Consider the following 22,452-nt stretch of genomic DNA (forward strand, 5'->3'; position numbering starts at 1 on the left):
CCCATGCTGTGTGAATTGAAATGTAAATACGTGGAGAAGAGTCATTCATTCAGTGAGAAAATCATTTGTTTATATTGTGAATTGATAAACAAAAGAGAGTGAGTGAATGAGTTTAATGGACATTCTTACTTTTGTATGTCGGAGATAAGCCACCATGCCCAGGCCCAGCCTCCCACTGTATAGCTCTTCTCGTCTGAGCCACAGCAGCCACCTAGGAAAATTAAAAAGACATATTTAGGCTATTACAAATGCCTCACACTAATCCCACTTTTAAATGTGAAAATTAGTTTGATGCAGACATTTTGGGATTTTAATACAATATTCGACCCTTTTTAAAAATGTCTATCTAGAACTTACATAAAGGGATAGTTCAACCAGAAAGGAAAATTCTGTCATAATTTACATAAATGATCATGTTGTTCCAAACTCATACAACCTTTTTCATAGGTCATAAAGGCTCAGAACTTATATTTTCGGAACAGTAAATGATGACAGAATTTTCATTTTTGGGTGACCAATTATTTTTAATCCGTATTTGCATTTTTAATCTCTCCATGTCAAATCTTTCAGCCCATTTTACAAGTCCTACTTAAATGTCAAACTGTCAGTCACCACTTTTACCACCTACAGAATGTTACAAACCCCATGCAAGCCTCACCAAACTGGTTTACAATCAAAGTGAACAACAACCTGTTTATAAAACCACAAGCATTGAAAATCACTGGAAACCCCCTGCACACATTTACAACCACCAAATAGTTTGGTAAAATTGTATGATTAGCTAAAGTCAATAATCAACAAGAACTGCTGCTCTCACAAAAAACTAAAACAACACCTAGCATATACCTAATCCAGCAAATGTTGTGTGTAGGCATAGAATGAACAGCTGTATAACTATATTTTGCAAACAAATCGGACATTCACAAACCATGCCAAGTTATGTCGCAGTTTCCAGGTGAAATTAACACTAAAGTTGCTACAACGGTTTGTTTTATTCACTTTCAGAATAATCATGACTACAATGGCTGATTATGACTTTATAAACACATTTTCTATTAAATCACACACTGCTTATTTACTATAACATATCATTGGAAGTACATCTCCACTTTTTCATATCGATAAATTTGAATGCTTTTTATTACAGATTTGCCTACATTTGAACACTTATTCCAACATAATTAGCATTTGTGGTAGCTCACCTGAGCATTGGACTTTGAACTCGGCAGACTGCAGATTAAGGTCAGTCAAGCGTGAAAGCTGACAAAGAAGCAACATGAAATGATGTGGTTGCTCTAGTGCTTCCCATTTAGCATTTTGTTTTTGGACATTTCTAGGCATTGGTTAAGGGTAAGGATGTATTTTGAGTCTACTTCTCATTAAGTTAGGGAGGTATGTTTTACTCAAAACATCAATTTAACATTCACCTTAAAAACCTTGTCCGTTTACAACACCATTTCATTAAATTTTGGTGGCCCCCGCTGAACATTTAACTGGGAAACTGCAGCAAAATGTGTAATAAGGCTCATAACTTTGTTTTGCAAAACTGTTGCTTTGGTCAAGTAAGATCCATGAGACCAGGCTGAAACAAAATGACTACTCTGTTACTAACATGTTACTAGTGCATCTGATTACAGCGTAACCATTACTGAATGGCAAGGCCATACTTAATACTCTGAATTAGTGGTCGACTGATATATAGCGTAGTCTGATAATCTGACTTTAATTATCGGCATTGGCAAATACATTTTCCGGTTTGGCTAATTATTTTCTTGAGGGCACTGAAAATCACCTGCTTGCATGTGAAGCGACTGAGACGTGTAACTGACCAGTCATGGTTCATTTTGTTGTTACGTGCCATCGTGTTACTACAATAGACCGGTGTGCAACACAGTCTCATTTAAACTATCCGCAAATCAGAGCCAGGGCTGAAACATTTGTGCTCATAATGTAAAAGTGCTTGTCCTCATAATGTAAAAGTGCTTGTTTCATTCTCTCTTTCTCCTCAACAGTTCCCTGTAACTTTGTACTGTCTTATCTAATGATATAAAGGCAAATATCAATAAAACTTATATACCGTCTACAAATATCTTGTTTAAACAGATGTAATTCATGAACCTCACGAAAATCCAGCGTTTTTTTTCCCATCGAGTGCTCATCTAATATCTTCCCCTAAAGCACATATTCTATCAGCCAGAATCAAACTTCAGGATCAGGATCAAAAGTCAGGTCTGTCTGTGACAATCCATACAGGCGATCCTTTTTCACAGACTGCGATGACGTGTTTCTGCCTTATTTAGCAGTGTAAATCTCACTTTTTTTTTTTTTTTTTTTTTTTATAATAAAGTTTTTAAATATAGAGTGTAAATTAATAACATTATGCTTTGTGTTATATTACCCTTTAATTAGTTTAAAAAAAAATATTACCACAGCTACGAAGGGGTTTCTATTACAGCTGCTGAGAGAGTGACAGTAAATTTGGCATCTTATCCCATTTGTCTGTCTTAATCCACCACTCTCTATTTTATTCCTCTTCTGGAAAGTCATTCAAATGTAATAGTGGATTTTTTCTTTTGGTCTGGGAGCAAATGGTTAAGTGAAAATAACATATGCTGTGATCTCACATTCACTCCCATTCACTGCAGTAGAAATTTACCCTGCAATTGTTTACTTCCACATTTAAAATCCAGAGTTTGAAAAGGGTCTAAATCTAAATGAGCACGTGAGTCAAGACTGCGTCCGAAATTATTTTATGTGTTATATATGAGCATTGTATCAGCCAACCTGCTCTCTTCACATCAGTCATTAAAAAACTAATATTGGTCGAACACTACTCTGAATAAATCTTGTAACAACAGCATAAGAACAGTGCTCATGCAAGTATCATGCTTTTTCACCAAACAAGGTGAAACCATGCTTACTATATGCCTTTACATTCTCATTCTTCTGCCTCATGAACATATTACATACATGCTTTCAGCCTTTGATTTCCATTATGCAAAATCTGGTCTGTTGTATGTTGTGATTTGGCTAACAAACGAAGGCTGCTAACTGGCAAGCAAACAAGTAGATAGGGAATACCAAAGGCACAGTACAAATACACAGTATAGACGTACATATACATATACACACAGTTCTGTGAAAAAGAATTTGCCCCCTTCCTGATTTCTTCTATTTTTGTGCATTTTTCATTCTCAATTGTTTTATAACTTCAAACGAGATATAACATAAACAAAGGCAACCTGAGGAAACACAAAATTCAGTTTTAAAATATAGGCTATATTTTTTTATTGAAAAAAGTTATCCAAAACCTATATCACCCATGTAAAAAACTAACTGCCCCCTTAAACTTAGTGCCACCTTTAGCAGCAACAACTGCAACCAAACGCTACAGATAACGAGATCAGTCTTTCACAACACTGTTGTGGAATTTTAGCCCACTCCTCTTTGCAGAACTGCTTTAGTTCAGCCACATTGTAGGGTTTGTGCATAAACTGCCCATTTAAGGTCCTGCCACAGCATCTCAATTGGGTTTAAGTCAGGACATTGACAAGGCCACTCCAAAACTTTAAATTTTCCTTGGTTTGAGCCATTCAGAGGTGGATTTACTCCAATGCTTTTGGATCATTGTCTTGCTGCATAATCCAGTTGTGCTTAAGCTTCAACTCATGGACTGATGATCGGACGTAGAATTCATATTTCCCTCAATTATTGCAACATACCCTGGTTCTGAATCAGTAAAGCATCCCCACACCATCACACTACCATAACCATGCTTGACCGTAGGTATGATGTTCTTTTTGAGGAATTCTGTGTTTGATTTACGCCAGAAGTAACGCCAGAAGCGTCTTCCAAACAGTTCCACTTTCCACCGACCATTCTCCCAAAAGGTTCGAGGACCATCACGGTGTGTTTTGGAAAAATTCAGATGAGCCCTAATGTTCTCCTAATGGCCGAATTTTGGAAGGTCGGCCACTTTTGAGAAGGTTTACTACTGTGCCAAGTTTTTCCATTCAGAGATAATGGATCTAACTGTGATTCTTCAGAGTCCCAGAGCCTTTGAAATAGCTTTGTAACCCTTTTTCCTCATCATTTCTGGAATTTCTTTCAACCTTGGCAGAATGTGCTTCTGGGTGAGACCTTTTAACCAACTTCATGCTGCTGGAAAAGTTATATTTAAGGTGTTGATTTGATTGAACAGGGCTGGAAGTAATCAGGCCTGAGTGTGTCTAGTCCAGATGAACCCCATTATAAATGCAGTTATATATAATTGAGGATATAGTAACTAAAGGGGAAAATACATTTTCAAACAGACCCAGTGAGTATTGGATAACTTTTTTGCATAAATTTTTTTTTTATATTATAATTTAAAAAACGTATTTTGCGTTTACTCAAATTGCCTTTGCTTTATGTTGGATTTAGTTGGAATTTCTGAAACAATTTAGTATGCGATATACACAAAAACAGAAGAAATACTTCAAGTCTCACATTGACATAACAATTCTGACCCTTAACTCAGCACTTAGTTGAAGCACCTCTGGCAGCGATTAAAGCCTCAAGTCTTTTTGGGTATGATGCGACAAGCTTTGCACACCTGGATTTGAGGAATTTCTGTCATTCTGCTCTGCAGATCCTCTCAAGCTGGACAGTCATTCTCAGGTCTCTCTCCAGAGATGTTCAATTGGGTTCAAGTCCACGCTCTGAGATGTCCCTAAGCCACTCTTGCTTTGTGTCTTGGCTGTGTGCTTAAGGTCATTATCCTGTTGGAAGGTGAACCTTCGACCCAGTCTGAGGTCCTGAGCACTCTAGACCAGGTTTTCATTAAAGATATCTATATATTTTGCTGCGTTCAGATTTCCTTCAACCCTGACCATTCCCCCAGTCCCTGCCACTGAAAACACCCCGACAGCATGATGCTACTACCACCATGCTTCACCATTGGGATGGTATTGTACAAGTGATAAGCGGTGCCTGGTTTTCTCCAGACATGACACTTGGAATTCAGGCCAAACAGTTCAATCTTCATCTTATCAGATCAGAGAATCTTGTTTCTCACAGTCTGAGAGTCCTTAAGGTGCTTTTGTGCAAATTCCATTTGGGCTTTCATGTGTCATGCACTGAGGAGAGGCTTCCGTCTGTCCACTCTGCCATAAAGCCCAGATTGGCGAGGTGTTTCCAAACATGATCTCTGGAGTTTGACCAGAGTGGCCATTGGGTTCTTGGCCTCTCTTGCCAAGGTTCTTCTCCCTCCATTGCTCAGTTTGGCCCAGTGGCCAGCTCTAGGAAGAATCCTGGTTGTTCTAAACTTCATCCATTTAAGAATTATGGAGGCCACTGTGTTCTTGGGAACCTACAATGCAGCTGTAAGTTTTTGTAGCCTTCTCCAGATCTGTGCATCAACACAATCCAGTCTTTGATCTCTGCAGGCAGTTCCTTTGACCTCATGGCTTGTTTTTTGCTCTGATTTTCAGCTGTAAGACCTTATATAGATAGGCGTGTGCCTTTCCAAATCATGTCCAATCAACAGAATTTGCCACAGGTGGACACCAATCAAAGTTTAGAAACATCTGAAAGATGATCCAGAGAAATGGGATCACAAAGAAATGGGAAATACAAAATTTCAAGTATCATAGCATAGGGTCTGTATACTTATGTCAATGTGATATTTCAGTTTTTTCTTTTTTAATAAATGTACAGAATTATCAAATTCTGATCAAAAATCAGTTTTTTACTTTGTCATTATGGGGTATGTAGTGTAGATTGATGTGAAGAAAAAAAGTTAAAGCATTTTAACATACACTCACCTAAAGGATTATTAGGAACACCTGTTCAATTTCTCATTAATGCAATTATCTAATCAACCAATCATATGGCAGTTGCTTCAATGCATTTAGGGGTGTGGTCCTGGTCAAGACAATCTCCTGAACTCCAAACTGAATGTCAGAATGGGAAAGAAAGGTGATTTAAGCAATTTTGAGTGTGGCATGGTTGTTGGTGCCAGACGGGCCGGTCTGAGTATTTCACAATCTGCTCAGTTACTGGGATTTTCACCCACAACCATTTCTAGGGTTTACAAAGAATGGTGTGAAAAGGGAAAAACATCCAGTATGCGGCAGTCCTGTGGGCTGAAAATGCCTTGTTGATGCTAGAGGTCAGAGGAGAATGGGCCGACTGATTCAAGCTGATAGAAGAGCAACTTTGCCTGAAATAACCACTCGTTACAACTGAGGTATGCAGCAAAGCATTTGTGAAGCCACAACACGCACAACCTTGAGGCGGATGGGCTACAACAGCAGAAGACCCCACCGGGTACCACTCATCTCCACTACAAATAGGAAAAAGAGGCTACAATTTGCAAGAGCTCACCAAAATTGGACAGTTGAAGACTGGAAAAATGTTGCCTGGTCTGATGAGTCTCGATTTCTGTTGAGACATTCAGATGGTAGAGTCAGAATTTGGCGTAAACAGAATGAGAACATGGATCCATCATGCCTTGTTACCACTGTGCAGGCTGGTGGTGGTGGTGTAATGGTGTGGGGGATGTTTTCTTGGCACACTTTAGGCCCCTTAGTGCCAATTGGGCATCGTTTAAATGCCACGCCCTACCTGAGCATTGTTTCTGACCACGTCCATCCCTTTATGGCCACCATGTACCCATTCTCTGATGGCTACTTCCAGCAGGATAATGCACCATGTCACAAAGCTCGAATCATTTCAAATTGGTTTCTTGAACATGACAATGAGTTCACTGTACTAAAATGGCCCCCACAGTCACCAGATCTTAACCCAATAGAGCATCTTTGGGATGTGGTGGAACGGGAGCTTCGTGCCCTGAATGTGCATCCCACAAATCTCCATCAACTGCAAGATGCTATCCTATCAATATGGGCCAACATTTCTAAAGAATGCTTTCAGCCCCTTGTTGAATCAATGCCATGTAGAATTAAGGCAGTTCTGAAGGCGAAAGGGGGTCAAACACAGTATTAGTATGGTGTTCCTAATAATCCTTTAGGTGAGTGTATAGTTGTAACATAAAATGTGAAACAAATGAAGGGGTCTGAACATTTTATTAATCCACTGTATAAGGGTATATTTCAGTAATAATGTCCCTTTTGCTTACATATGACATAAATTATTTCCCAGCTAATGATGATATTTATACACAGGACCTGTATATTTTGTAAATGTTTCATCATTGATCACATTTTGGCTTTTTAAAAATGAACAAATCCATGTATTCAATCAATAAATAACATTATTTTTCAAATTATTTTATTAAATTTTTTAAAACTGGCATTTCTCTGAGGAGACTGGGCACCATGCAATGGTCGGACGGGTGAACGGCAAGCTCTGAGCACTTTGCTAGTTTTTAATACTTTTTGTCATAAACCGTTGAGATTCTATACACCCTGTTCCATAACTGTTCTTTGAAGACAATTTGTCAAATAATTCAAAATCCTCGGGCTCTGGAGACATTAAAAGACACTTATGTGCTAAAGCTGTTACCCCAGACGGGGCCGCAGACCAGGGACTCAGTTTGGATGGTGCGCAGGAGATATTCAGCGTCAACTGTCAAACATGTCGGCAATGCTGGCAAAGGTCATTGCTGACTTGGAGGATCCTGCTGCAATTGGTCGAGCGATCACTGCCATGGAGGCGAAATTCTCTGAGTTGTTTACAAGTGTCAGTCATTGAAAAAAATGGATCGATTATCTGCAGTCAGCGTAGAGGGAATTAGCTGCTAATAAACTAGCAACCAAGATAGACTTGGAGCACGTTTTGGAAAAGTTAGAAGACTTAGAGAACCGTAGCCGGCGAAACAACGCCTGAATAGTTGGAATTCCTGAGCGTGATGAAGGCCGAGATATGGTGAAATTCCTAGAGGAGCTCTTCCCAAGTCTGCTTGACATAACAGGCCATAAGCTTGAAATCGAGTGAGCTCACAGAGTCCGGCTCGGAGATCTGCCGAGGGAGATCAATTCTGGCCAAATTTCTAGATCATCCGATAAAGATCTTGTGTTACGCAAGCAAGGAGTAAAGGAAGGCTTTATTGGAAGAACCACAGCATTTTCTTGTTCACAGACTTTGCGAATTCAACAAGAGAAACGTGATCTATTCAAGGAATGCAAGAAACTCTTACATCAACGGAAGGTCGCTTTTGCATTGATGTTCCCAGCCAAATTGAGAACAGATAGTAAGGATGACCTTCAAAATATTTACATGCCCACAGCAAGCGATGTCCTTCATAAAGTAAATGGAATGAGTAAGATATTGTGTGATACTGTCTATGCAGCTGAGTGGACCTGATTCACTGAACATTCACTTGACCGGCCGAGGAAACCGGGCATCTTCTTTGTTTCTTTTTGTGCTGGTTCCTCCTAACGGCTGGAGTATGATTTGTGGAGTAACACTCCTTCGGGACAGTTTGTGGATGAATCTGCACGTTCTTTCTGCTTATGCCTCCTATTGGTTGGAGTTTGTTCTGTGGAACATTTCTTGCAAAACACTGGATTGATTAGGGCATTTTTGCTCTCGTTTGATGTTCGAGTGGGCCTGACTCACTGAACGTTCACTTGACTGTCCGAGGAAACTGGGTGCCTTATTTCTTTCTTGTTGTGCTAGTTCCACCTATTGGCTGGGGTTTGTTTTATAGATTATTTTCTGTTGTATAATTCTGTCTCACAAAACTTGTGCAGAAGCACCGGATTTGAACAATCTGATGGCAGAGTTGCCACGCGGGCTCTTGTATGTTTGATACACAATCTATTTTTTATATCTCAAAAAAGGTCAAATGTTAATGAGTGGATTGTCTCTCTCCACATGGAATGTGGATGGCTTGGTGCACCCCATAAAAAGAAGCAAAGTTATTTATTTTCTTAAACGTAAGAGATATGATATTGTGTTTCTTCAAGAAATCTTTCCCCACAGGAATCTGAAAAATTTGGGAAGATATGGGGTGGACATGTTTTCTTTAGTGCTGGTTCAAGTAAGAGCAGGGGAGTCATTACACTGATAAGTAAACATCTATCATTCAAATGTCTCAAACAGATTAATGATGAAGTCAGGGGCAAAAATTTATTTTAGCTAATATTTATGCACCTAACACTGATGATTGGGGCTTCTTTATAGATCTTGAAGGGATGTTGCAAGATGCTCGCACCCCTCTTGATATAATATTGGGAGGAGACTTTAATCTTTTGATTGACCCAGATTATAGTGAAACAAAAGTGTGCAAGCCCCCTAGAGCAACATAGACGCTTTACAGGATGTGTAAAAATCTGAGTCTTATAGATATTTGGAGACTTTTGAACCCCTCTGGTAGGGACTATTATTTTTTAAGAATTAAGATATTGTTTTTAATATCAAAGTCCCTCATTTCATCTGTTGTTGATTGCTCAATTGAAGTCTCAGATCACAACCTGGTGAGTTTACAGGTGTTGCCACATACAGAGAAAAAGAAATCATATAGTTGGCGCTTTAATGCATCCCTTTTGCAAAATCCTGAATTGCAACATACGTTAAAGGCTGAAATCAATGTTTATATGGAAACCAACTGGTCCTCAGTATCCTCTGTGAGCATGTCTTGGGAGACACTTAAGGCAGTTCTTAGGGTTCGGATCAAACAGTATGCCTCATTCACCAAAAAATCCAAAGCACGAGAACTCGAGAACACGAGAACTCAAACTATTTTGTTGTGGAAGGCAGAGTTTTGGATATTCAGGGCAAGGTAGGGAAGCTTTTGGCTAGATGTATATAAAGCAGAGAGTCTTTTTCTACCACCCTCTCAGTGAAATATGCTGGTGGTGAAATATTTACCTCGGGCATTTATATTAATAATGCTTTTTAAAAAAAATGATCTCTTGATCTCTATAGCTCCACATCTTCATCTACTGATGAAGATATTAGAAACTTTGTGGAGCCATTAAAACATCCTAAACAGACAACGGAGCAAAATAATTCTCTTGATTCTAAGATAACCTTGGAGGAGCTTGGCGAGGTAATTAAGGTCTTGCTCACAGGCAAGGCTCTGGGCCAGATGGCTTTTTTAGATCTTATGCTACAGAACTGGCTCAAGTTTTGTTAGTGCCAACCATGATACAAGCCCAGATCAGTCTGATTCTTAAAAGGAAACCTGAAAGATTTGTGCAGTGTGTAGACCACATCACTACACTCTCACAAAATATGACTGCAGTTCATTGAGTTGTGATGGTCTGCAAACTACCGGACTTACAACGTTTCGGACCACAAAGCCCTGCAGAGGATAGTGAGGACAGCCGAGAAGATCATCGGGGTCTCTCTTCCCTCCATCAAAGACATTTACACAAAACACTGCATCCAAAAAGCAACCAGCATTGTGGATGACCCCACACACCCCTCACACAAACTCTTCACCATCCTGCCGTCTGGCAAGAGGTAGCGAAGCATTCGGGCCCTCAAGACCAGACTGTGTAACATCATCTTCCCCCAAGCCATCAGACTCCTCAATACTCAGAGACTGGACTGACACACACACACACACACACACACACACACACACACACACACACACACACACACACAGAGTTGTGTCCTGAGTTGCACTTCAATTATTGTCACTTTATAGCTGGCTGCTACCTCAATAACTGCTATGTGCATAGAACACTATCTCATAGTATGTTATGTTTACATTTGGCATTTTTAGAAACGGTCATCTTTTTGCACTACTGTATACTGTCGGCGCTGCACTGTCTCTCACTGTGCCTATTGTCCTGTTAATTTTTAGTAGTTTATTGTAATGTCTCGTACTTTTTGCACACGTTTGCATTATTTATATTGGTATGTTATTTAGTCTGTGTAGTCTCATGTCGTTCTGTGTTTGTTTTATGTAGCACCATGGTCCTGGAGGAACGTTGTCCCGTTTCACTGTGTACTGTAATAACTGTATATGGTTGAACGACAATCACTTGACTTGAATTGACACTTTTTTAATTGCCATTAACTAGGAAAATATAAAAATGGCACTTTATGTAAAAAAGGTTTCTGGCCCTTACTCTGCAGATTCTCTGCTTATCAAATGCTTTGTTGCTTGAATCACTTCAAGCACAATTGAGACCTGATCAATCACGTGAATCAAAGCAGGCCAACTGCAGTCTCTGTCATGTGACTTTATTGCAAAAGAACATGGCCAATGTAAATGCATCGTTTGGGCAAGTTACAGGAAATGACTTTATGCAGAAAACTTTATGTAGTATATAACTCAATGAACCGCAGTCATATTTTTTGATAGCGTAGTGATGTGGTCTACACACTGCACAAATCTTTCAGGTTAATTAATAGGAAACCTTGGAGCACTAGCAACATTACTAAGAAGGTTTGATAAACCTTTTCACTTTATACATCATGCATCTCCGTAAATCTGCGTTTGCAGTTTCTTTTAATTTACTTGTTTAAATCACTGCACTCTCTTGATACTCTCAGGTCATCGTGTTTCAATAGAACGCGCCCACTTTTATTCTGTTGCGTGTCAAGTCTTCATACAATCACACAATATGATCATGAGCTGTAATGTGATATTTAGATAGATCCAAGTATTTTAAGTAAAATAGACAAATCAAAGTGTTTACATTCATCATCATCGTCATCATCATCAATGGACATTCAAAAACCAAACAAGAATTTCAAGGGCAGTAATGGTGTAATTGTGGTATTTGTGTAACTCCAGAGACACAAAACACATGTCGGTGGTGATGGTCTTTTCACATGCAACAGTCCAAATACAACAAGCAAGCATATGGATGTTTACGCACTATTCGATCAAAACGCTTGAGAAAACATTGTACAGTTGCTTCAATTCAGACTAATAGAATACATGAAAAGTATTCTATGCTTAAGTTTTGTTTCTTAGCATAGAATACTAAGAAGGCAATGGAGAGGTTACCTGACACCACCAAGGCTTCGTTTGGTCCTACCGTGTAGCAGTTCCCCATATTTGTATTATTACCCTGTCCGGCGCCTTTAAAAAGTTGTTTAAAAGGCGAGATTCTTTCCCCCCAGAACAGTGGAACAATTCAATGAAAATAGTCAAATGTGAAGGCTCTCAAACTAGATCTGTGAACACCAGTAGGTTATTAAGGGTTTGCTGTTTTCACACACCAGCAGTCACCGCCCTTTCAGCGATATGACCAGTGTTGCCAGATTTCTTTAGTGAAACAAGCAAATTGGGATGGAAAAACAAGCACAAAATAAGCGACCCTTGCAGTTATATATATAGGCCTATATTATGTATTTCTTTTTAAGACTTGATAATTGATTAATTTCTAAATAGCTCAACAGCAAAAGACACTTTAGTAACTCCTGCCAGCATCCATGGACTACAAAAACGCTTAGCCTAAACTATAACGTTATAATTTAATAATGATCTTTGCAGCTTTACACGCTGCCTACTGACATTTTGAAAATATTAAGTCACTTAATCTATTCAATACATTATTGATATTACACATAGCCTACCATATAAAAAAAATATATTGGCAAATCACATTTTCTTGATGTAAAGCCAGATGAGGATGGGTCATCATAAGCGAACATTAAAACTAAGTAGGCTAAGAAATAAAAAAAAGTTCAAACTGTATGTATAATTTTAATTACAGGTCTCTCAGTCAAACTCCAACAGTATCATATCAAATAATGCATCCAGTGAACGCTTGGAAACAACGTTCACTGGAAACAACGTAGAAACTCACCTTTTACCTTTATTTTTTCATATCATGTCATTGTGGGCTGCCTAGTGACCGTGTAACTCACTGATACAGTTTTTCGGTGTAAGCGCGAAGATGCGCGTTTGCGCAATATCGCGAGTGCTGCGCGTGTCAGTTTGGACAAGGACAAGACTCTTCTGCTAGCCGTATGATGGACACGCCTGATGTAGAGTGCGGCTTGAACAGCAGTTATTTAGTCGTGGGTCATACTTTATAGTGCTAAGTGTTAAGCCCCAGCCCAAAAAATGCCGACTGAAAATAAGCCCCGCAAAAATAAAAATTAAAAGACGCAACCAGCGACTGCTCATGTTTGCAAGCGACTTCCTGAAAAAAAACAACAACAACAAAAAAAAAAAACAAGCCAAAGTCGCTTAAAATAAGCGGAATTGGCAACTATATGACGCCTCTACTATGCGCTACACATTAGGGGTATGCCAGTCCAAATGCTCATCCCTATGTCCTCTCTTCGAAGGGTGTACCCTCTACAATGAGAGCCTTGGAGAGTTGAAGGGTGAAAATCAGACATATTCATACATGATTTGCTTCCCTAATAACCACTTTAGAATGCAAACACAAAATGCTTACATTTTTATAGACTGAAAAAAGTCTAATTTAAAAAAAAAAAGTATTTTAAATAACTAGTTAAACAAATATTCCATTACTAAATAAATAAAATGCCATGGTGTGTAGGCTATTTCAACTGCTTTATAAGAATAACAGATCAAGCTTATTTCAAACAGAACGCTAAAGGTTTAAATGTTTTAAAAAGTCCTTATAACAAGTTTAAAGCTTTTAAAAACCACGAAGATGATGAAATGTCCCATGTTTTTTGTTTATAGAACCCGAGTAGCCTATATTTAGAAGTGCAGCTGGTTTAATTTACATTAGACTACTCTGGATGCCAGCGAAGTGTCCATCAGTTGTTCAACCCTACAGAGACTGAGAATGTTTTTACATTGTTGCATGATGTTTTTCACCAAATGAGCTCAACCTTGCCAACAGTTTCAGATGTGACATAAAAAGCACATTGAGCTGACCATGCAATTGCACATATACTTACCAGCAATGCTCAAAGCCAGCAGGTGTAATACCCCCCTGAATAGTAAGTGTTTCAATCAATGGATTCAAATGAGATATGAGACATAGCGTGCTTCTTATGAAAATGCAAAATAACTATTTGTATGCCTTTTTGAGCATCCATACAGAATAATAAGGGAGCTAGGCAGAGGTGTAAAAATGGTTCTGATAATACCCCCCTGAATAATATAATATAAGTGTTTAAGTCAATAAAATCAAAAGTGTTATGAGACATTGAGTGTTTCTTGAAAATGCTGCATACCTATTTTTAGGACTTTTTGAGCATCCATGCAGAAAAATGTGGTAGAATCCATGTAGAGGTGTAAAAATGGCCCTGCTTAGATAATACTCCCTTGAATAATATAAGTGTTTAAGACAGTAGAACCAAAAGTGTTATGAAACATAGAGTGCTTCTTGTGACAGGATTCAGGTGGGGCTTCATATTTATTTATTCTATGTCTTGCCTGCTCAAATAAAGAAATGCCATTATTATGTGGGTTGGCATGGGATGTGTGTGTGCACTTACTCTATGCTAATACATTTTCAAAACAACCAAGAAGAAAAACTGTTTAAGTAAATAGAATATGTTATGGGACAGTGTTGCTTGTGTCAGAACACAGTATATATTTGATATTCACGTGTGTTTATGATGTTTTTGTTTTAATACCCGTAACATTAATTATCATGCAAATTAAATACACTTGGGTTGAGTGTGCCAGATTGACAAACAAATTTTATTTTGTAAAGCATGTGACACCTTAGTGTAACATCTACCAGTAGGCTAGTGATTTAACGTTCAAATAGCAGACAAAAGAGACTATAATCGACTTGCTAACACAAGCTATGTAGAAACACAGATAACTGTTTCCATAAGGACGTAGGACAATGACGTTTGAAATCCTATGAATTACATTTCAGAATCTGTGCTGTCATCTACTGGAAAATGTATAACTTTTCATCCTAACTGAAATTACGGACGGCTTGAATGAAGACGAAATTCTGCCATCTAATGGAAGCACGGTGGTACTGTGCGCGTGCACGCTAAGGGGGGTAGGCTTCAGCCGGGCAGAAACAACACCGGCAGATAAGTGCGTCCTTCATCAAATACAGTACATACTGATACAGTACGCGGAACAGTCTAGTAGCCTATTTAAAACAAAGATTTCGGAAGCAATGAATCTTTCAATACAAATGCACTGAAATGGGATTAGAAGCGTCAGAACACGGCTCAATTTACTGCCATCTGGTGGTCAAAAAATGGCAGCGCACTGCAAATGGTGCTGATTTATGATCATTTGGTATGGAAGCATATTGCTGACTTAATTCAATTTGCAATGTAATATGCTAAATGGTAATGCATTTATCTATTTGAATTTACATTTTCCATACATTTGTGCAACATTTGGTGCAAAATGAAAATTCGAATTCAATAATTTGCATTTGCCAATTCCTAATCTAGTTTTATAGTTTGAATTAAACATTAATTTGATTGCATTATGACTTGCAGAATTAAAATGAATTACGCTTGGTTATGCTTAGAAAATTGTTGTTTGGTGAAGCGAAGATCAAAAAGAATCAGAATGAGCTTTATTGCAAGTATGCTCAGACAAGGAATTTGTCATGGTGACAGAACACAATGGAACATACTTATTTATCATGCTTTAGCAGCGGAGACAACATGAGATTCAGTAGCTGTACTGCCGAAGAAGAAAAAAGGTCTGAAGCAACTTGCTTCAAGCAAGAAGACAGAAAGGCAAAAAACTAGTGTAAACATCGGTGACATCTTGATTTGTTTAGTGCAAAGTAGCTTGGCACAGCGATTGTTTTGGATTTTGTGTAAACCATGATGTTGGTTGCTTGGAAATAACATGAGTTCTTCAAAAACAGTATTCATGGACATGCTAAATTTGATAATCAAAAACAAATCTAATATTTCCTTTACCATAACATTCTGTATCGCTAGATAATTGAGGCTTATTTTATGCTAAGCATTAGGGTAAAATAAGGTAATAACTGAACTAGAAATAATGTTTAAAATAAAACTGTCTACAAACATTATTGATATGAGGGACAATATGAATCAACCCTTAACAGTAGAAGCATGTTCACTTGATTTCTGATGTTTGTTTTTAGGCAAAGCAATTATACTATAGGAGTAATAATTAACTTTAGAAATTAATTAATTCATTTAGAAATTAATTAATTAATTTAGAAATTAATCAAAACTTTTAATTCTCATTTTCCAGATGCAAATTATATTCCAGAGCTGGCGGTGGCAGCAGAGGTGATCATGTCACAAAGATGGCAGTATAGCCTCTAACACCACTGTAACATCGGTACTTAAAGGATCATGGATGGCCACAAAAAATGTACATGCCCATAGCAAGCGATGTCCTTCATAAAGTCAATGGAACGAGTAAGTTATTGTGTGATACTGTCTATACAACTGAGTGGACCTGACTCAATGAACATTCACTTGACTAGCCGAGGAAACCAGGCGCCTTCTTTATTTCTTTTTGTGCTGGTTCTGCCTGGTGGCTGGAGTATGATTTGTGAAGTAACACTCCTTCGGGACAGTTTGTGGATGAATCTGCCCATTCTTTGTGCTTATGCCTCCTAGTTGGTTGGAGTTTGTTCTGTGGAATATTTCTTGCAAAACATAGAAGTGATTATGGCATTTTTTGCACTCATGTAACAGCCGAATGGGCCTGACTCACTGAACATTCAATTGAATGTCCGAGGAAACTGGGCACCTTTTTGTTTCAGCGGCTGGAGTTTGTTTAGTAGAAAAACACACCTTTGGTCCATTTGTGATGATGAATCTATTAGTGATGCGCTTGAGCATTTAGGCCTATGTTATTTTAGTTATTTTTTCGCTTTGAATTAGTTAATTTCATTCATTTAAAGCTTTTCATATTCATATCTTAATTTTTTAAAATATTTTTTATAAATAGATTCTTCTGATATGCGAGTCGGCTCCCAACATTCACCTTCAAGAGCCGGCCCTTAGAGCTGACTCGTTCACGAACGACCCATCACTAGAATGTATATGCCTTTGTGTTTATCCCGTCTATTGGCTGGAGTTTGTTTTATAGATAATATTTTGTTGTGTAATTCTGTCTCACAAAATTTGTACAGAAGCACCGGACTTGAGCAACTTGAGGACTTGTTGTGGGGGCTCTCATTGATGTACATGGACTGTTTGAGTTTAGAGGGATGGACGTCAATTGCCGCTGTTGTGTACTGGGATAATGCGCACCTTTTTCTTTTTTCTGTTTGTTTGGTTCAGGGAGAAGTTCGGGGTTTGTTTGTTGCTCTAATGTTGGAAGTCCTCCAAACTGTGGAATAAGAGTATAACTAAGGCTAAGGAGTTTAATGAGAAATAAACAAGTACAAATTAGGGGTAAAGACAGGAACAAATAAAACATGCACAATGGGAAACATGAACAGGGGCAAACATATACGAAGGGCACTGATCATTCACAGGAGGTCAAAACACATAACAACTGACAAAGACTAAGCAAACAACAGGGCATTATATACACAATAAATGAAAGACAGGTGAAAACAATTGAGGACAGCTGGCAGTGATGAGGGCAGGGAATTATGGGAAGTGTTGTCCAGGAGAAACAGATGATAGGGGAGAAACTCAAGGCACACAACAAAAGCTTACTCTGCGGAAAGACATTTCCAGGTGTTCCAGGTATTTCAAGCCAAGCTCCTCAAGCAAATGGATGAGCACGGTTTTGATCCAGAGGCATTCAAAAAGCTCTGCACCCCTACAGACTGCATGTCATGAAAGTTACTGCGCAGGCCATCGGCAAGTCTATGGGCATGAATGTAAAGTAACAAATGACAAATACTCACGTTACTGTTATTAACTACTTTTTCCAAGAATTGTACTTTATTAAGTAGTTGAAAATTTTTATGATTTACTTTTACTTAAGTACATTTTAAGTGCTGTAACTGTACTTTTACTGCGCTATTTTCCCACTGTCTTTGTTCGCTACTGCCCTGTCCTGATTTTATTTGTATCTATCAACATGATTGGCTAGGCAGAGTCTCGTGATTCCCATCAAATCAAATCACATGAAAAAAACTTGAACAGCAGCTACAGATCTAGTGCCAACTGTGGAGAATACCTCAAGCACAGTTTACAGCTGAACATAACCGACCGCAACTGAAAGGGCTTTTTCCAGTGAAAAAAGCAGATTGCATGATCATGTCATGTGAGTTTAACTTGCTCAGCCTGACATCAGCTTTAATCCTGCCTCTAATTTGAAGAAATGTATCTAGATTCCGTGTGTCTATAACGTAACCTGTAATTTAACTATCTATCACTGAGATTATTGGGCTGCTGTGAGAGATCAATGCAATGTTATCAATTGGGCTGGGCAACAAATTGATCTAGAGCTACAATAATCTTTTGTTTATCGAAAAAAAAAGAGTAGTTTTTGAGTAGTTTTCTATATTTAGCCTATGTTCTACATCTAGAACAGGGGTGTTCATTACATCAATTGCGATATCAAGAGCACCACTTGTTGGTTGATCTAGATGAAATATAAAAGATTTACTTTTTATTTCCTGACCTCTGTAGCTGCAAGCTGTTTGATTGACAGGCGTCTAATGTTTGAAAGCTCTAATGCGTGTTCGCTCCTAAAGGATCAATTACACTTTATAATTCCGACAATGCCCGTCTTGATGAGGATTTAATGTAAACACAGTCGTTTATGTCTAAAGTGAATTTAAACAATGGGACAAAAAGCGTATTTGCATCAAAATGTTGGACTTGAAGTGTACATGGCTATGTCATATAAAGGTTATTAATCAAACAACAATAACAAGGAAACAAGAAGACCACTCACTACTTTTGGCTGAATAAATTTAGTAATTTTAAAAGTATTAATGTAATAGAATAAAACAGTGACATTTGTAATAATAATATTTTTTTGAATATTGTTCATTTTTTAATAATACCTACCCCAGATGTAGAGAGTGTGTTTATTTGCATAATAAACTACCTTGAAAGTAGAGATGATAAAATAATTTATAATAATGCTTAGCCTTTATAAAGATAGAAAAGTATCAACCTTTTGCAGAGCAATACTTCAGCTGAACATTTCACCAGTCTCAAACTTCAGAAAATTGTGCATCATGCATGAGAACGAGAACACAACTATTTCTGAGCTTAAAATATCTAAGAACTAAATCATTGTAGAACATTGTATCTCAAAAGTAGGACAATATGCCCACCCATGTGCTATTTAAAGAAATAATTCACACAAAATTGAAAATTCTCTCATTATTTTCTCACCCTCATGCCATCTGTCTATGACTTTCTTTCTTCAGAACACAAATTACGATTTTTAGAAGAATATTTCAGCTCTGTAGGATTATTCAATGTAAGTGAAGGGGTGCCAAAATGTTGATACTCCAAAAAGCAGCATAAAAGTAATACATACAACTCCAGTGGATTAATCCATGATTTCAGAATTGATATGACAGGTGTGGGTGAGATACTGATCAATATTTAAGTCAATTTTTGCAAGAAATTCTTCTCTCTGAAAAGAAGGTGGCGATATGCACGAAGAATGTGAATCGCCAAAAACACAAGAAGAGATTGAAAGTTAAAGTGGAGACTGTTGAGACTGACTCATCGCCTCCTCCTATGGAACAAGCATCATCTCCTCTCCCTGAGAGCAACATATGTCCCAGGCCGCCTGAATAACGGCATGGGAGTACTGTCACGCCAAAAGGTGATACCAGGCGAATGGAGACTTCATCCTCAAACTGTACTGAGGATTTGGGAAATATTCGATAAAGCAGAAATCGATCTATTTGCCTCAGTGGAGAATGCCCACTGCCCCACTGGTATTCGAAGTCCCAAGCCCCGCTGGGAACGGACGCAATGGCACACAAATGGCTGGCGAAACGCAAATATGCAAGTATGCCTTATTCACTCTGTCATATGCAAAGTCCGAGAGGACAAGGAAACAGTTTTATTAGTTGCGCCGATATAGCCCAACCAGCCATGGTTTCTGGAAATGATGGAGATGCTGTACATCTCACCATGGGAAATACCACTGAGGAGGGATCTCCTCTCTCAGGCACGAGGCACAATCTGGTATCCCCAGCTCCAGTTGTGGAAGCCGCATGTGTGGCCCCTGAACATGTGCACTACACGTGCCAGAACTGACGTGTTTAGTCATGAACACCATTTTACAGGCCAGAGCACCGTCCATAAGACGCCTCTACACACTAAAATGGAAGGTGGTCACTGATTGGTCTCTTACATGCCTTGGACCCTGTAAACTGCCCCATACATGAAATTCTACTATTTTTTCCAGAGCGATTAGATGCAGAACTCACCCCATCAATGCTCAAAGTGTATGTGGCAACAATATCTGCATATCATGCACATGATGCCGGTGCCTCTACAGGCAAACACGATTTAATCATAAAGTTCCTTAAAGGAGCAAGACGTTTAAACCCACCTCGGCTGGCTATAGTCCCTAATTGGGACTTAACTTTAGTCCTTAAAGCTCTCGAAGGGCCCCCTGTGTGGGCACTACATGCATACGCTGAGTGTACTTGCCAGTTCAGACCATCTGATCAGCTCTTTGTATGATATGGAGGATGCTTCAAAAGGAATGTCCATCTCCAAGCAAAGGCTCTCTCAATGGATTGTCCATACAATGACCCTGGCTTATGAGTCGCAGGGTAAGACTTGCCCAATTGGTGTTAAAGCACACTCAGCTAGAGGCATGGCCTCCTCATGGGCATGGATGAATGGTGTGTCCTTACAAGACATATGTTTTGCAGCAGGATGGTCCTCTCAAAACACATTCGCAAGGTTTTACAACCTAGACGTGACGTCTCTTTCTTCACAAGTCCTCTCTGTTTAGAGCACTTGCTAGTCATTGGCCAAATATGCCTTTTTGAAATTCGAATTACCTGATCTAAAAGTATTTTTAATGATATGCTTATTTTACATTTGCTGAACTATAGAAATAATGCAGATGATAAAGACAAAAATTTACTTTAAAGACCACATAAAAAAAACAAAGTTTATTTTTTAAGATAAACTTTTAAGTTTATTTTTTATATGACACTTTGTGCTGTGACCAGGAAAAATATGCATTACAAAAATATTACTTTGAAAAGTACAAATACATAGTGAATCACGATAATTTTATAGGTTAATCAGTTAAGGAAAATGTACATAATGAAGCTTTATGAACACTGGATTATGAAATATTTTGTGTATGAAACTCTGCTCTGTCTTGTCGGGTGAATGAAGGATATCCAGTTGCTTAGTGCATGATGCTGATATCAGGGTGTTATTCTCTTGGACTAAACAATAATTTCTCTGAATTCATATTGCAAGCTTCTGCTGGCTCCTGGAAATAATCACAAACAGTTGAAAGTGTATCTTCTAACTTATAGTCTGAAGAAATGAGAAATATAAGTCGAACTCTGCAAGCTTGTAAGTTTGTGCCTTATGAACAAAGTTTTGTTCTAAACCAAATATATTACTGTAAAATTCTTGTACTAACCTCTGTTTTTTAATAGCCTTCACAATGTAATTCTTAGTGAAATTTGATTCTGGATTTAGGCATTTTCGCTCTGTGCTATTCTTCAGAGTAACACTACAAAAAAAAAAAAACACACATTTTGAAAATTTGCTGCATGCTTATGTCATTCAAGATATTTACACAGGGATATTATTGAGATATAGTATTGAGAGAATCACATTAACAGTTCATGTTTAAATATGATGGTTAAACTTAATTTATGTACATACACAATCTCCTGGTTTTCACAAGATGGACTTGGTGGTATAATTTCAACCTTCTCAATCATTTTTGGAGGAACCATGTTCACTCCTTTGTCAGCACATAAACACCTGCCCTTCAGAACCTTTGCCTGCCCTGGAAGAGAAATATCATATATTTGAAATCACTAATAGGCTATAAACTTTTTATACCAATGCAGCACAGAGCCATGTCATGCAAAAGCTGTTTCTGATCAAAATATACATGCAAAATACACTGGGTTGGGTTGTCAGATACCAAACTCACCTTTCACCACAACAGCAAACAGGCAGATAAGAAGAACAAAAGCTGTAACTGATTTCATTGTGTTTTTGCTCTTGATGATCTTATGTTTAAAGAAGTTCAGCTGCTGTTTTATACTCTCGTAAGAGGTTTTCCCCTCCTTCCTCAGCTGCATTTCTCAGTTTTTGTTTCATTAGTCCAGCATATGAACATTTCTTCTTTCTTGGAAACACTTACTCTTCAAAATATTGCATGCAACAAAATGGACCTCAGAATACATGACCTTTCAAAGAATGAGGAAGAAAACATTAGACTGTCAATTTCAGACTGGATAATATTAGACTAATATCTGGTCAAACAAATGCTAAATCATGATGGTTCCAATCATTACTGCAATGCAAAAACATTAGCATTAACATTTTTTGATTGCTTACTTGCATTACAGCCCTCTACATTGCGAGAATATGGAGGACTAAACATGCAAAAATAATAAATAAATAAATAAATGTAATAATAAGAAAATAAATAAAGGATAAATGTCTTGATAAAACAAATATAATTCGTTTTTAATGAAAGTTATT

General features: G+C 38.1%; 2 protein-coding genes across 5 annotated transcripts in view; both read right to left on the bottom strand.

Moving 5' to 3' along the window:
* Positions 1 to 12,917, bottom strand: part of flot2a (flotillin 2a) — a 35,986-nt gene extending 23,069 nt beyond the window's left edge. For 2 of the 4 annotated variants that reach the window (XM_052115355.1, XM_052115337.1), the window contains exons 1-2: positions 11,918 to 12,140; positions 130 to 211 (exon numbers count right to left, since the gene is read on the bottom strand). In XM_052115355.1, the coding sequence (XP_051971315.1) occupies positions 130 to 156 (27 nt within the window). In that variant the 5' untranslated portion in view covers positions 157 to 211; positions 11,918 to 12,140. Of the gene's footprint in view, positions 1 to 129; positions 212 to 11,917; positions 12,141 to 12,722 lie in introns of those variants that run through there. The other 2 variants (XM_052115364.1, XM_052115346.1) reach the window with 2 other exon arrangements.
* Positions 12,918 to 20,939: 8,022 nt separating this feature from the next.
* Positions 20,940 to 22,003, bottom strand: LOC127635453 (C-X-C motif chemokine 11-6-like). The gene is made up of 4 exons (XM_052115522.1): positions 21,896 to 22,003; positions 21,619 to 21,745; positions 21,371 to 21,463; positions 20,940 to 21,214 (listed from the first exon to the last, which is right to left on the bottom strand). Exons 1-4 carry the CDS (start codon positions 21,951 to 21,953, stop codon positions 21,190 to 21,192), a joined length of 303 nt encoding a protein of 100 aa, XP_051971482.1. The 5' UTR covers positions 21,954 to 22,003; the 3' UTR covers positions 20,940 to 21,189.
* Positions 22,004 to 22,452: the final 449 nt, after the last annotated feature.

This window comes from Xyrauchen texanus, chromosome 4, assembly GCF_025860055.1.
Source record: "Xyrauchen texanus isolate HMW12.3.18 chromosome 4, RBS_HiC_50CHRs, whole genome shotgun sequence".
NCBI lineage: Eukaryota > Metazoa > Chordata > Actinopteri > Cypriniformes > Catostomidae > Xyrauchen > Xyrauchen texanus.

Excerpts from the sequence above, each read along its gene's own strand:
- LOC127635453 (XM_052115522.1), bottom strand. The coding sequence starts at position 21,953 with ATGAAATCAGTTACAGCTTTTGTTCTTCTTATCTGCCTGTTTGCTGTT. Across the intron at positions 21,746-21,895 it reads GTTTGCTGTTGTGGTGAAAG|GGCAGGCAAAGGTTCTGAAG; the intron begins GTGAGTTTGGTA and ends TTTCTCTTCCAG. Across the intron at positions 21,464-21,618 it reads TGTGAAAACCAGGAGATTGT|TGTTACTCTGAAGAATAGCA; the intron begins GTATGTACATAA and ends TTTTTTTTGTAG.